The sequence below is a fragment of the Rhinolophus hipposideros genome, assembly GCF_964194185.1.
Source record: "Rhinolophus hipposideros genome assembly, chromosome: 11".
Lineage (NCBI taxonomy): Eukaryota > Metazoa > Chordata > Mammalia > Chiroptera > Rhinolophidae > Rhinolophus > Rhinolophus hipposideros.
In genome coordinates this window covers 6,551,670-6,568,463 of record NC_138057.1, presented here as the reverse complement: position 1 = coordinate 6,568,463, position 16,794 = coordinate 6,551,670, and the positions used below count along the sequence as shown (strand labels likewise).

General features: G+C 37.1%; 1 protein-coding gene across 1 annotated transcript in view; it reads right to left on the bottom strand.

The window, feature by feature from the left end:
• The window catches only part of LOC308504723 (uncharacterized protein), a gene marked incomplete at its 5' end in the record, with an annotated part of 52,121 nt that extends 37,108 nt beyond the window's left edge, over positions 1–15,013 (bottom strand). Inside the window, 3 exons of the mRNA XM_081065910.1 lie at positions 32–90; positions 2,190–2,489; positions 14,914–15,013. Coding sequence (XP_080922036.1) covers positions 32–90; positions 2,190–2,489; positions 14,914–15,013 — 459 coding nt within the window. The remainder of the gene's footprint in view (positions 1–31; positions 91–2,189; positions 2,490–14,913) is intronic.
• Positions 15,014–16,794: the final 1,781 nt, after the last annotated feature.

Sequence of the window (16,794 nt, the reverse complement as noted above, 5' to 3'; positions counted from 1 at the left end):
AAAATAAACAGGTATTAAAAACTGAACTCACCCGAACTATGTTCATTTTCTGCTGGTCCTGGAAGATGGTAAGGAACTGCGAAAGTTCCACTGGGGAAAAGGAAACAGAAATGGAATCATGAGAAACCTGGTCTTCCTTACAACTTTTATATTCACCTGCCTAGAAATCTTATAACACCAGCTGAAGGAAAAGCTTCCCTGTGGGAGCGCGTTCCTTTGACATTCTTGAACAGGAAGGAACAGGAAGAAGCACACAGAGGGAGCACCACTTGTTCATGCGCATCTCTGGTATGATTATGTGGGCTACACCTTGCATTTTCACCAAGTGAGGTTAACTGCTTTTTGTCAAGGAATTCACTATTGATGCCCCCTTCTGACTAATTTTTTAAAAAATTAAAAATGTAAGTAAAAGAGGGGATTGGTCAAACAAAATTCAGGCCCGCCAGAGGTCCCCTTACCTTCATTAACACTAATGGCAAAAACAACTCTGGCTGGATTGTTAATCAACTTCTTATTGTCTTTACATCTTGAGTTAGAGTTTCCCCAGAAAACTGAAATAAAGATGGGATACCCGATGCAAGAAATATGTTTTTTAACTTTTTGTTCTAAATTGGTTGCAGTTTCTAAAAGACATCTTTTGATAATATGTTTATAGTACTTACCTGGGTGAGTAAACAGCCCTGTGCTGCTCCTTTGGTTCTGCCCTGGGTGACTCTACAAAAATCATTCATTTAGGACCTAATATTTTTGGGCTTCCAAGTGTCCGACATAGAAAACCCTTATTCTACTCTCATTCTATTAACTCTATGTTCAGGAAAGAGGGAGCATGAGCGTCACTCTAGATACCACATGAGGTGATGGACATAGTGTGAAAGCAGCTCAGAATCAGGGAAGAGTGAGGGCAGAGCACAGGAAACGCACTCTTTAGGGTCTCGTCAGCTTTGGCTGCTTACACCCTCCCTGGACATCAGTCCTCACCAGCCATCCAGTCAGGTGCCTTTTCCTGTGCAGCCTGACAGGCACCCATCCCATCAACCCCAGGTTACTACCTTCTGCAAGTTTGTCCACAGGCTCCACTGTCACACAGTCTGTGATGGCTTCTGGGTGTGGTGACATCCCCAAGTCTGACTCAGGCTACCCAGGGAGCAAATCAGCTGCCGCTACTCTAAAGCTCTGGTGAGGAGTCTGTCAGAAGAGCTGTTCCTCCAAGTGGCAGCTATTCCTGGGGTTCCTCCCTCTTTCCTGACTTGAAAGAGTTACTTTGCTCCAGAGGGGCTGGGACCTGAGCCTGAGAAACAAATTCAGTTCATTTGAAACCTTCATCTAACACTCAAAACCTGACGCTTTTGGAATTCACGAAAACTGGACTCTGCAGCACTGTACCCATTACCTGAATGCAGCTGCTCCACAGGAAGTGTGGCTAGTGCCACGAGTCAAAATAGGATTTTGAATGCACTGAATTAAATACACCAGTAAAATTAACTTCACCTCTTTTCACTGCAGACTGGGCCTCGGGATGGAGACGCCTGGACAGTGCAGGAAGGTGCAAGAGCCTCACAGTCCGCCCAGGGGCTCTGGAGAAAACCCACACATCCCAGGATGTGTTTACCACCTGGGAAGATTCTGCCTGCATTTACTTCACAATCATCTCTGGGAATTTGAGGACAGGCTACCTTGCGAAGTGCTCCAAAGTTTGCTACTCTGGGTTTGGGGCAGGGAGGACATTAGGAAGAGCAAGAGATGGGGAGGAAAATCTGTATTTGCGCCCTCCTCTCTCACCTACCAGCTTGTGCCCCTGGGGTATGTCAGTGCACCCCACGAAAGTCCTTTCACTTTGGGAAATGGCATGTGTACACAGACCAGCAAGCTTGTTGTGAGGGTTAAATGAAATAAACGAAGCGAACAGTGTCTTTTGCTAGCAACTTACACAGTGATTACAAGGATTTGACAAAATGTTTTGCAGACGACACCTTATCTAATTCTCAGAATAACTATGCTAACTACTATGAGTAGCCTGACAGTAAAGGTACATTCCACTCCCGCCGCCTGCACCCCGCACCGGCCTCACTGAGCACCTTCTCCGGACCAGGGCTCAGGCCCAGGGCGCCGCGGGGGCCGGCAGGGGGAGGGGAGGACCCGCCTGGTGGGCCCCGGGACGTGCCCCTCCCGTGACCCAGACACCAGCCTACCTGACCCGCAGTGGCCCAGTGCTCTCACTCCGGGTCCACAGCCTCCGCTCCCGCACAGAGCCAGCGACGCAGACACCGCATCTCCGCAGGAGCGGACTGACCGGAGGAGGCGAGGCTCGGGTGCACATGCGCAGAGCGAGCGCCCAAGACCCGTTCCCAGAGGGCTGTGCTGTAGGCCCACACTTTGAAAACTACATTTCCCATGAAATGTTGAGACCGCAGGAAGTAATTTTTGAAGCGATTCCACTTCGTTAGCTAGTTGGTAGACTTGACAATTGGACCTGACCCCTGGAAACTTTCCTGGATCCACAGAGGTTTGGGGTTAAACTCTAACCTTGGAACCTAACAACGCATTGCGATCGTGCTTCTCAATGGGATCCTGGTTGGAAAAACAACTGCTGCAAGAGACAACAATTGGGGAAACAGAAATATGAACTAGATATTGGAAATATTATGGAAAATTAACCATTACCTTGGAAAGTGCGATAATATTTGGATGATGTAGGAAATTGTTATTTTTTAAAGATATTTACTAATATGTTTACAATTATGAAATCATGTGTTTGTAATTTACTTTTTAAAAATTAAGCAAAACAATTAGGGAAAACAAATATTGCAACAAGTTAAGGATCATTAAGCTATTTAACATGTGTATAAGATACTTATTTTACTATTTCTACTATTCAGAGTGTTTGAATTTCTTTTTAATACATAGTAAAGGACTTGGGATGTGGAGGGATGGAGGGAGGTTAGGGAGTTTATTGCCCCCTACTGTCTGTGAAACAGTAGTAAAGGTACAACTGTCTCTTTCACAGCTGTGAAATAGAACAGGTACTACAGAATGGTGCCAGCATTAACATAAAAGAGTAACTGACATCTGTGACCAGCAGGCTGCTGGTGGGGAGGCAATAATCTAGCTGTTCAGATTACACATGTGAAAACACATACAACCCCAAATAAGAAAATTATCATTGTATCAATTTTGCATTTCCATAGGTAAACTTTCCTTGAAACTTAATGTGAGCACACTTCAAATTAGAGACATGTGGACACAATAACATAGGTTTTCTTTCTACAAGATTTTTTAGAGCAATTTTAAGTTTACAGAATAATTGAGCAGAAAGTACAGAGTCCCCATATATACCTCCTTTTGTCACCCCATGCACAGTTTCTCCTGTTATTATCATCTTACTTTAGTGCGATACGTTTAATACAATTAAGGAATGATACATTATAACTAGCTAAAGTCGAAACTAGTTTACATTGGTAGTCACTCTGTGTTGTACAGTTTTATGGGTTTTACCTAATGCATAATATCATCTGGTGTAATGTCCAGCAGTCCATTATCATACAGAATAGTTTCACTGCCCTAAAAATCTCCATTGCTCTGTCTATTCAACACCTGTCCTCTTGCTCTCCCATCCTGAACTCCTGGCAGCCACTCATCTTTTTACTGTCTCAATAATTTTATCTTTTTCCAGAATGTCATATAATTAGAACGATATAGTAAGGAGCCTTTTTAGACTGGCTTCTTTCACTTAAAATGTGCGTTTAAGTTTTCTTCATGTCCTTTTGTGACTTGATAGATCATTTTTTATCGTTGGATAATATTCTATTGTATGGATGTACAGTTTGTTCATTCACTCATCTATTGAAGGACATCTTGATTGCTTCTATGTGTTTGCAACTGTGAATAAAACTATAAACATTTTCTGCAGGCTTTTGTATGAACATAATTTTTCAAATCAATTGAGTAAATATCAAGGAGTGCTTTGCTAGATTGTGTAGTAGAGACTAGGTTTAACTTTATAAGAAACCACCACACTGTCTTCCAAAAGTGAATGTATCATTTTGTATTCTCACCAGCAATGACAGAGAGTTTTTCTGCTCCATATTCTCGCCAGCGTTAAGTGTTGCCAATGTTTTGGATTTTGGCTATTCTAACAGGTGTGTACTGGTATCTCATAATCTGCAATTCTGAAATGACATCCAATGCTGGGCTTCTTTTCATGTGCCTATTTGCCGTAAGTATATCTTCTTCTGTGAGGTGTCTGTTCAACTCTTTCACCCATTTTTTTACTTGGATATTCATTTCCTTTTTGTTGAGTTTAAGAGTTATTTGTATATTTTAGATAAAATTTTTTATCAGATATGTCTTTTGCCATATTTTCTCTCAATCTGTGACTTCTCTTTTCATTCTCCTGACATTCTTCCACAGAGCAAAAGTTTTTAATTTTAATGAAGTCAAACTGATCAGTTTGTTCATTCATGCATTACACATTTTTTAAAAATTATAGTTCTTTTATTTCCAATCTTACCAAGGACGAACCTTGTGTATATAATTCTTCTTCCCGGATATTTTGTGCGTTACAATTTTGATGTTATCCAAAACCTCATTGCCAAATACAAGGTAACCTAGATTTTCTTTTATGTGATCTTCCAGACGTTTTATACTTTTGTATTTCATTTCTAAGATTATTATGATCCATTTTGAGTTAATATTTGAGAAAGTCTGTATCTCTGTTTATTGGTTTTGCTTTAATATTTTTAATTTAAGAAAATGCCTTAAACTACCGTCAAATATTCTCATTTCACAGCAAAATATAAACACTATGTCTATTTTGCAATTATTTCACGACAATTTCATGATTTTTCCTTGCCATATATTTCTATTCCTATCGGAATTGCAACAAAATATCCAAAATAGCCACACTCTTCACTTACTATGTCATATTGAAATATTTTTATATGTCTTTTTCTTCATAAATATGGTAATTTATTATTGAACAGGGATGTAATCTTATTGCAATTAATGGTATCCTCCGGAAATAATATATACAAAGTGCATACATAGTCCCTGTTATTAAATATTAACTATATATATATAAACATAAATATATTTCCCCTTGCATTTCAGCTTATCACACAGCACAATATATAGAATAATTTCCTCAATGTATCTACCGAAAAAATTAAATATGAATTGAAGGAAGGTATCTGAATGCAGCACAGACAGAAAGTTTGTAGTTCTGACCTGTCTCAGTGAACATGGGAAAGTTATTTAATTTTTCTCAGCCTCACTTTCCATATTTGGTCAGTGAAGAAATTGGTCTAGGTGATATGTAGAGGCATATAAATATTAATGCAAAATAAGAATTACTTAACTATTTAAGTTTTAAATATTTGGAAAAATACATTATGTACACATTTATCACAAGTTATAAAAAAAGCAGTTTTCCAATGCTAATATAAATAAAACATATGTGAGATCTGAAAAATGAAAGAAAATTAAAGTTTCATGGTGTAAAATTTATTTCAGGATTTTCGGCTTAAAAAAATTACAAATGATTAAAATACATATGGATGAAAATAACTCATTTAAATAAATGCCTAGTAATTTAGTATTTGATTGAATAAATACATTGTGATTTGATTTTTTGTTACTATCACTCTTTCCCTCAAATACTTTCTTTATACACAAAGGCATTTTATAATTTTTAAGTATCCTTTCTTATATTTTCATCTTTTCTGTTGTTCATTTTGAAGGATACATGCCTAAGGGTCTGAAATTAAGTTTTATACTGTAGTTCACAGAAGAATGAGAGAAAATTCCACTTTTGACTGATACAGTTTTAGAACTAATGTTTTCTGATTTGGGTCAAAGTAATATAGTTGTTAAAATTCTGATATCATCATTGACCATCCTAAGAAGCTCAGGATAATAAAGGGAAAGTACTTTATATTTCATGTTAAATTAATTTTATGGCTGCAATGGGAACTTTAAAATTTAACTTTATTTAACTGTAAATTATTTTGTACAGGTTTATTGAGATATAATCAGCATATAATATTATGTAAGTGTAATGTGTACAATGTGATAATTTGGTGTACATATATATTAGGATGTTATTACCACAATAAGGTTGGTTACCATATCCGTGACCTCACATAGTTACCATTTTATGTTTGTGTGGTGAGAACATTTACTATCTACTAAATTTCAATATTGAAAATAATCATAAGTCCATTTCTTTTCAGTCAAAAAATATTGGACAAGTTAGTGTGAATTCCCTTAGAAGGCTAAGTCTAATCTTTATAACAACCTATTTGGAAATACGCCCAAATGTACACATACACACTGAAGGAGATTTAACATGCTTTTAAGAGCAATGAGAATATCTGGTATAGTTTCAGTTTATACATATACATTCTAACTTCTTTCACTTTAAAACTTTCTATATTTTTCACTCCAGATGTTATTTTATATCTATGAATACTAACTTTTGTTCATATTGTTCCCAGTGAATAGTGAGTTCTTCTCACATTGTTTGTTTTGAAAGACCGATCATCAGATTTCTGTAGACACAGGAAAGCAGCTTTCTGTCATGCCCTGCAAAAATTTTATAAAGTCTGTGTCTATTCATTCGGGCTGTCATGACAATAGCTCTGGCTCGTAAAGTAAAATTCCCCTGGGGGCTCTCAATGTAGGCTCATCTACATTGGCAACAAGGCAGTGCATTTCATATTAGTACAGCAGAGGGCTTGGGGAGTATCAATGACCTCCAGATAGACTCCTTGGGTATCACAGACAGGTAAGTCCTATCACATGTTTTTATCATGGCATGCTTGTTTTCAAACTTTTGATACTAGACAAAAATGAAAAATACACAACCTCTCTCTCTCTCTCTCTCTCTCTCTCTCTCTCTCTCTCTCTCTCAATCTCTCTCTCTCTCTCTCTCTCTCTCTCTCTCTCTCTCTCTCTCTCTCTCTCTCCTTCTTTCCTTCTTTCTCTCCTCTACCATAGACAATAAATATGTATGAAATACTTATATTTACATTAAATCCAGAAAATTGCTTCTCTAAATTCTTTTCAGCTTTTCCCCAATGGTTATATTTTACATAACTTTAGCACAATATTAATGCTAGAAAATTGGGTTCAGTACATGTGTGTGTAATCTTGCTGCTGTTTGATCCTGTAACCACTACCACAGTTTCAATACACAACCATTCCATCACCACAAAGGTCTCCCTCATGCTGCCCCTCTCTTTTCCCCACTACCCCTAGCTCCTAATAACCACTAGCTTGTTTTCCATCACTATAATTTTCTCATGTCAAGAATTTTATATAAATGGACTCATGCAATGTGTGGTCTTTAGAGACTGGCTCTTTACTCAGCATTAAATTTTCAAGATTCATCCAAGATGTTGCACCTACCAAAAGTTTGCTTGTTTAAGGCTGAGTAGTACCCCTTGGTATGCATAAACCATAGTATGCTTAACCATTCACCCGTTAAAGGATATTCGGGGTCTTTCCAGTTTCAGGAAAATGAAACTAAAGTTGTTATATATCTATATCTATATCTATATATCTATATATAGATATAGATATAGATAGATATAGATATAGATATAGATATAGATACAGATATATAGATATAGATATATAAAGAAAGAAATGAAAGAAGATACAAATAGATGGAAACACATACCATGTTCATGGATAGGAAGAATTAGTATAGTTAAAATATCAATACTGCCTAAGGCAATATACATAGTCAATGCAATTCCTATCAAACTACCAACGACGTTTTTCACAGAAATAGAACATATAATCCTAAAATTTATATGGGACCATAAAAGACCCCGGATAGCTTCAGCAATCTTGAGAAATAAGAACAAAGTGGGAGGTATAACAATACCTGACACCAAATTATATTACAAGGCTACAGTAATCAAAACAGCATGGTATTGGCATAAAAACAGACACATAGATCAATGGAACAGAATAGAGAGTCCAGAAATTAATCCATGCCTATACGGCCATTTAATCTACAACAATGGAAGCAAGAATGTACAGTGGGGTAAATACAGTCTATTCAATAAATGGTGCTGGGAAACCTGGACAGACACATGCAAGAAAATGAAGCTGGAACACCTCCTTACACCATATACAAAAATAAATTCAAAATGGCTTAAAGACTTAAATGTAAGATCTGAAACCATAAAATTCCTAGAAGAAAATATAGGAAGAAACTTCACAGACATTACCCGGAGTAAGATTTTTACTGATATATCCCCTCGCACGAGGGAAGTAAGAGAAAAAATAAACACTTGGGATTACATCAAACTAAAAAGTTTTTTCACAGCAAAGGAAACCATCAATAAAACAAAAAGGGATCCTACTGAATGGGAAAAGATATTTGCCAATGATATATCTGATAAGGGGTTAACATCACAAATTTATAAAAAACTCACTCAACTCAACTCCAAAAAATCAAACAACCCAATTTAAAAATGGGCAGAGGACATGAAGACACATTTTTCTAAAAAGGACATACAGATGGCAAACAGACGTATAAAGAAATGCTCAACCTCACTAACCATCAGAGCAATGCAAATAAAAACCACAATGAGATACCACCTCACCCCAGTCAAAACGGCTATCATCAATAAATGAACAAACAACAAGTGCTGGCGAGGATGTGGAGAAAAGGGAATGCTTGTGCACTGTTGGTGGGATTGCAGATTGCTGCAGCCTCTACGGAAAACAGTATGGAGGTATCTCAGAAATCTGAAAATGGAACTACCCTATGATCCAGTAATTCCACTCCTAGGCATCTATCTGGAGAAACCCAAAACTCCAATTCAAAAATCTTTATGTACTTCTATGTTTATTGCAGCACTATACACAATAGCCAAGACATGGAAACAACCGAAATGCCCATCGGTAGAAACTGTGGTACATTTATACAATGGAGTATTATGCAGCCATAAAGAAGAAAGAAATCTTACCATTTGCAACAACATGGATGGACCTAGAGAACATTATGTTAAGTGAAATAAGTCAGATAGAGAAAGGCAAATACCATATGATCTCACTTATATGTGGAATCTAAAGAAAAGAATAAGTGAATGAACTAATCAGAAACAGTTTTGGAGACATAGAGCTAAAACTGAGGGTTGCTGGATGGGAGGGGTGTGGGGATAAGGGGGAAGGTGAGAGGATTAGAAAACAGTCAGTAACCACAAGATAGCCACAGGGTTTTGAAAATTAATTTGGGGAATGTAATCAACAATGTTGTAAAGATTTTGTAGGGTATCCGATAGACACTTGTTCCATTTGGGAGACCACCTCAGGGATGATGTAGATGCCTGATCACTGCACTGTACACCTGAAACTGAAGCTGAACAATAATGAATGCCAACTATAATTTTATAATATATATATATATATATATATATATATATATATATATATATATATATATGCATGTATGTATATACTTACAAGAAGCAGAGTACAGCATTAGGAATAGAGACAGTGGAAATGTAATGGCTCTGTGCGATGTCAGAGGGATAGTGGATGGGGGGGTTTCACACAGTTTGAGGGATATAAATGATAAACGTCTAAGTATTACTTTGTGCACCTGAAACTAATAAAACAACAAAACAAAAAAAATGAGGATACTTTAAGGGATATATGGGACAAAATCAAGTGTGACAACATTCGCATCATAGGAGTACTAGAAGGAGAAGAGAGGGACCAAGAGATCGAGAACCTGTTTGAAGAAATAATGACTAAAAACCTTCGTATACCTGGCAAAGGAAATAAACATACAAACCCAGGAGACGCAGAGAGTCCCAAACAGGATGCACCCAAAAATGTCCACACCAAGACACATCATAATTAAAATGCCAAAGGTTAAAGACAAAGAGAATGCTAAAAGCAGCAAGAGCAAGACAACTAGTTACTACAAGGAAGCTCCCATAAGACTATCTGCTGATTTCTCAACAGAAACTTTGCAGGCCAGAAGGGCATGGAAGAAAATATTTAAAGTGATGAAAAACTAGATAAGACCTGGTCTTACATTATAGTAAAATAAGACGGGGTCTTATATTAATTTTTGCTCCAAAAGACGCATTAGAGCTGATTGTCCATCTAGGTCTTATTTTTGGAGAAACACAGTAAGTAAACAGAAATTCAACCCAGACACAGTGGCCTTAAATGACACACTACACCAGATGGATTTAATTGATATTTTTAGAGCATTTCACCCCAAAGCAGCAGGATATACATTCTTTTCAAGTGTACATGGAACATTTATCAAAATAAACCACATGTTGGACCACAAAACAAGTCTCAATAAATTTAAAAAGATTGAAATCATATCAAGCATCTTCTTTTGACCACAGTGGTATGAAACTAGAAATCAATTGAAAGAAAAAAACCGAGACACACACAAACAAGTGGAGACTAAATAACAAGTTATTAAATAATGAATGGGTCAACAATGAGATCAGGGAAGAAATCAAAAGTCACCTTGAGATAAACGAAAATGAAAACACAACGAACCAAAATCTATGGGACACAGCAAAAGCAATCTTAAAAGAGAAATTCATTGCAATGCAGGTGTACTTAAAGAAACAAGAAAAATCTCAAAACAGTATATCTTTATACCTAAGGAGCTGGAAAAAGAACAGCAAACAAAGCCCAATGTGAGTACAAGGAAGGAAATAATAAATATCAGTGTGGAAATAAACAAAATAGAGACATAAAAAACAATACAAGAGATCAATGAACCCAAGAGCTGGTTTTGTGAAAAGATAAACAAAATAGACAAACCTTTAACAAGATTCATCAAGAAAAACAGAGAGAGGACTCAAATAAATAAAATCAGAAATGAAAGAGGAGAAGTGACAACCGACACCAGAGAAATAAAAAATATTTTAAGAAAATACTACAAGCAACTATACACCAGCAAACTGGACAATCTGGAAGAAATGGATGATATCCTGGAAGCATACAATCTATCAAGGCTAAATCAAGACGAAACAGAAAATCTGAACAAACCGATTACTACCAATAAAATTGAGTCAGTAATCAACAAGTTTCCAACAAATGAAAGTCCAGAAGCAAATGTGTGACACAGAGCCTTTCCATTGTAATAAAAAAAAATATGGTGAATGCTGCTGCCAAATGCCATCCAATGGAAAGGCAGTGATCTTCAATATGGGAAGTGGTGCATCAAACCTTAGTAATAGTATGTGATAAGTTTTAACTTGTTTGGTGCAGTCAGTCGGGTGTGAGCTACAGTTGAGAGAAGGTGTGTTTTAAAGTGTGCCATAAATCATCCTCCATCATGACAATGCTCTGTGTCACACATCGCTTCTGGTATATGGCAATTTCTGTCAAATAAAAACATTATGATTTGTCCTCATCCCCTTATTCACCGATCTGGTAACATGCAACTTCTGGCTCTTCCCCAAAATCAAAATGATTCAAGACATTGAGGCAGCCATGACCGCACAACTAATGACACTCACGAAAGAGGACTCCAGAACTACTTCAGAAAGTGGCAAGAACGGTGGGATAAGTGTGTTCAAAGCAAGGGGAAGTATTTTGAGGGAGATTCATGGCAATGTGTCTTTTATTGTAATACTTTTTTTTTAAATTTAAACACTCACCGTATTGTTTAATCACACCTTGTATATATATATATAAAAAACATGCAACTCAACACCAAAAAGACAAACAATTCAATTAAAAATTGGGCAGAATACCTGAAGAAACATTTCTCCAAAGAGGCCATTCAGATGGCCAATAGACATATGAAAAGATATTCGATGTCACTAATCATCAGAGAAATGCAAATAAAAACCCCCATGAGATACCACCTCACTCCTGTCAGAATAGCTGTCATCAATAAATCAACAAACAACAAGTGCTGGCAGGGATCTGGAGAAAAAGGAACTTTTGTGCACTGTTAGTGGGATTGCAAATTGATTCAGTCACTATGGAAAACAGTATGGAGGTTCCTCAAAACATTAAAAATAGAACTACCTTATGACCCAGCAATTCCACTGCTGAGTATTTATCCAAAGAAATCTAAAACACTAATTTGAAATAATATATACACCCCTATGTTCACTGTAGCACTATTCACAACAGCCAAAATATAGAAACAACAAAAGCACCCATCAATAGACGATTAGATAAAGAAAGTGTGGCACATTAATACAATGGAGTATTACTCTGCCATAAAAAAGAGTGAAACTATATATATACGTATATACGTAGATATATACATATCTACATATATATGTAGATATATACATATATATATTTACAGGACGTAAAATATAGCATAGGGAATATAGTCAATGGTGTTATAATAGCTATGTACGATGTCAGAGGGGTAGTAGACTTGGTGGGGTTATCACTTTGTGAGGGCTGTAACTGTCTAATCATTATGTTGTTTTATACAACTGAAACTAATTTTTAAAAAGTAAAAAAAAAAAAAAAAAGTAAGGGGGGTGGGGGGTGGGAGATGAGGGTAAGGGGGATCAAATATATGGTGATGGAAGGAGAACTGATTCTGGGTGGTGAACACACAATGGGATTTATGGATGATGTAATACAGAATTGTACACCTGAAATCTATGTAATTTTACTAACAAATGTCACCCCAATAAATTTTTTTAAAAAGTAAATAAAGCATGGAGGAAAGAGCTGTTCAGGAATGGACTGGACAGGGAATGAAAAAGGCTGGATTTTCAAATTTTAGTCTGCGTAAGAATCATTTGGGGCTATTAATGGAGATTCCTAGGCTGCAGGAATTGAGATTCAGTAGGTCTCAGGCCCAAGAAACTGCTGCTTGTTACATATATATATTATATATATATATATGTTTGTTTTATATATATATATATATATAATATATGTGTGTGTGTGTATATATTATATATATATGTTATATATATATAATATATGTGTGTGTGTATATATATATACATACACATGTATACATGTATACATATATTTTTAACTGATCACTTTTATTTTAATACATTCACAGGCCCTTGGTCAAGCATTAAATGTTAATGATTTATAAAGCAGATTAGTAAGTCATTCAAATACATGCTGGTTTGCAGCCCACCCCCAACCCCATGTTTTAGGGAAGGAAGGACTGAATAACAACAATAACGTGCATTTAGGTGGGAGTGCAACTTGTGGGAATTTTAATACAGTTTTGGTCATCAAACACCATTGCCAATATGAACTCAGAGTGAATATATAGATGATGTATTACTGTGTTTCCCCGAAAATAAAAATCTAACCAGAAAATAAGCCCTAGCATGATTTTTCTGGATGACTTCCCCTGAATATGTCTTAATGTGTCTTTTGGAGTAAAACTTAATATAGGACTCGGTCTTATTTTCAGAGAAACACGGTACAGAATTGTACACCTAAAATCTATGTAACTTTACTAACAATTGTCATCCCAATGAACTTTAATTTAAAAAAAAAAGAAATGCAAATTCTCATACCCCATCTCAAATCTACTGAGTCAGAAACTCTGGGGTGGGACCCAACAATCTATTTTAACAAGCCCTCCAGTAATTCTGATGCCTGCTCAAATCTGAAATGCTATATTTTAATTTTAGGTTTATAGAAAAGTTGCAAAGATAATTCAGAGTTCCTGTATACCCTTTCTTACCCATTTTTTCCTTATGTTAACATATTGTCATAGTACGTTTGTTAAAACTAGCAAGTCAACATTGGTACATTTACTATTAACTCCAGACTTCATTTGGATGTCATAAGATTTTCCACTACAGTTCTTTACCTGTTCCAGGATCCAAGTCAGGATTCTACATTATATGTAGAGAAGCTTCATTTTCTATAGGCACTTCCAACTGATGAGAGGCAGGTGGTCTGGGGACGTCTTGAGAAAGACTAGGACAGGTAAAGGACTGGGCAAAATCAAACTGCGCCATCCCCACATTAGGGAGATGAATGCAGATCTGATTCAGAAGGGAATAAGTTGGTGGAGAGGTTGGATATACTTATGACTTTAGTGTTGGGATGGAATCTCCTCAATGAGATGAGAGGAGTTACCCCAAGAAGAAAGACATCTATTCCTAATGCTAGATGGAATGAGTCTGGGGTTTGCAATGTGTGGGTGCTGCCTTGACTAAGAAGATACGTCTAGGGTTGTGGACAGGTTAAGGCCATCAGCAAGTGCAGTAAGCTGGAAACAGCTGTTTTGGGCAACACCAGAGGGCTCAGAAAGGGAATTATGGGGGAATATAAGGGGCCAGTTAACCTGTGAACCATATGAAATGTGTCTTCCTTGACGCCTGTGATAATCTTTTGAAAATGGGTCATAATAGTCACAACACCAAGCGCTGCCCCAATGCACACCAGCAGAAGGTCAAAGGGTGAGGGCTGAGGATCCTGTTGAGGGAGAGCCCTGAACGAACGGCAGTGGGAGGTGGCCAACACACTGAAGTTCTCTGCCCTTGGAAGAGAAGACTCATTTCCCACACTGAGGAGATAAAGCAGCCACCATTTGGGGGCTTAAAAGTGAAGGTTAGTAGAACTGAGAAGGTAAAATGAAGTCACAGATGTTTTAAGAAAATGCTATCAGAATCATCTGAGGTCTTGAAGTAAATACTACTGATGTCTTCCTCAGGACTTTAGGTTCTGGTGCTAATCATTGAATTTCTTTAATCATTCAAATGATTTAACCCGCTTCGCAGCAGTTACAACAATCACCTACTCTGTTTGTTTTTAAAAAGAGTTTGTTAATCTTTTGTCATTTAACTCAGGATTCCTCTTAATTTTGAAACTATTTCACTTTTCTAGTTCTTTCTGCACCCTAGAGATCCTAAACCACAAACTGGTATTTTTAAAATCATTTCACATTACATGTTCTCTTACCTGCCAGGACCATTTGAAATAGTTGAGTGGTAATTGCCTCAGAAAGCAGAAATTGTGCTTGTGCATGAGGGGAGCGGGCTTTGCTGAAGGGCTCGGACATCTTTGTGTTGGTTGCTGGCACAGAGTCAGGACCAGGTCGGTAAGTGGCTAAGTCAAGACTTCAGGTGATCTGATCCTTAACTTGTTGAAAGATGTTGGGGAGAAGCTACAGATTCTGCATTGAAACTAACACTTAACCCGGGAGATTTCTCTACCAGCTGTCAAGTGCTTTTCCATGTCGCTCTGTGCTCAAGAATGCAGCTGCTGGGTGAAGGAGCAGTCTAGTCTAGTCATTGTAGATGTGGTTAGGGAGAAACCTTAGGTGATGAAAGATTTCAGCTAACCTACCTGCTGTAGCTAAACATTTCCCCAAACACTGCATAACCTGAGAACAGAGTGAATTCTTTTCCGGTAAATATTGGCTTCCGCATTTTCTTAAATCAAGGAATAGTGTATTTATAGACATAGGGAAATTAAACCAAGGAATGAACCATAAGCTATTATAAAGCCAGGATTCAGCGCTGCAAGATTTCAAGAATGTTTGGGCACACGGGGCACAGTAAGGGTAAATGTGAAAGAAAGGGCTTGACTGGAGTCTGATACAGCATGGAAGACATTTCTCTCTCTCTGTTTTTTTTTATTGGGGAATATTGGGGAACAGCGTGTTTCTCCAGGGCCCATCAGCTCCAAGTCGTTGTCCTTCAATCTAGTTGTGGAGGGCACAGCTCAGCTCCAAGTCCAGTTGCCATTTTCAATCTTTAGTTGCAGGGGGCACAGTCCACCATCCCATGTGGGAATCTATCTGGCAACCCTGTCGTTCAGAGCTCGCACTCTAACCAACTGAACCATCCCGCTGCCCGGAAGACATTTCTCTTTAACTGGAAATATTGGGTTGTTGTCTTAGGATACGAGTATGAAACTGAAATTGCTGATAGGCAAGCATTTTTGACATGCAAAAATCATTTCATTTGGGTAAAATATTATCTCAGTGCTTTGTCTTTTCCTTGGAATGAAGACTTTTACAAAGTTCAGTTCACAATAGACCAGTTAAAATCTCATTGAGGTGCTTCAATAGATTTATTAACTAATTAATTAAGTAAGTAAGTCAAGGTAGTCAGATATTCTTGTGTATTGTCTCATTACTTTTTTATAGTCTTGTTATTTTACTTCCCAGGTGTAAAACCCTGAGAAATCCATGACATTGACCAGTTTCCATGCCCCATAACATGTCAGAGAAACTACTTGATCTCAGTGATGTTTATATTCTTACCCTGAGTTGACTCAATTTCCCATTTATCAAAATGGCTGTATTGCCTTCTATAATTAAAGCCAAAGCGGAAAGAGGAATTTTTCATGATTTTACTTATTCTACCAACTTGTTCTTGGAACCAGAGTCATGTTCAATGTCCTCTCTCCAAACTTTTCTTTTTAAACTTTGACTACTCATAAATGTTAGCATTCTGCTTAGTAACCAGCATATTACTATGGGGTGCAAACAATCTTTCTTACAGTGATTTGTGATTTTTTTTCCTTCTGAACTAAATAAGATCATTTATCATAATCAGCGATTTATCAAGTACAAATGATAAACTTTGACCTTACATAGTGAAATAGGTACATGAAAATACAGCAAAACTGTCAGGATTTACTGAGTATTGCTCAAGTTGAGTGGTTGGGGTCTTAGTTGTAAAGAAATCTTTGAGGATTTGGTGAATTTCTAACTGAAATGTAAGTCTGAAAATAGCATTTTAAAGTCAAATTATGTGGCTTGTTTAAAGTCATCCTCTTTACAGCAAACACAATTTTAGTTCCTGTTCTTCCATTTCCTGACCTGTTTAGCTG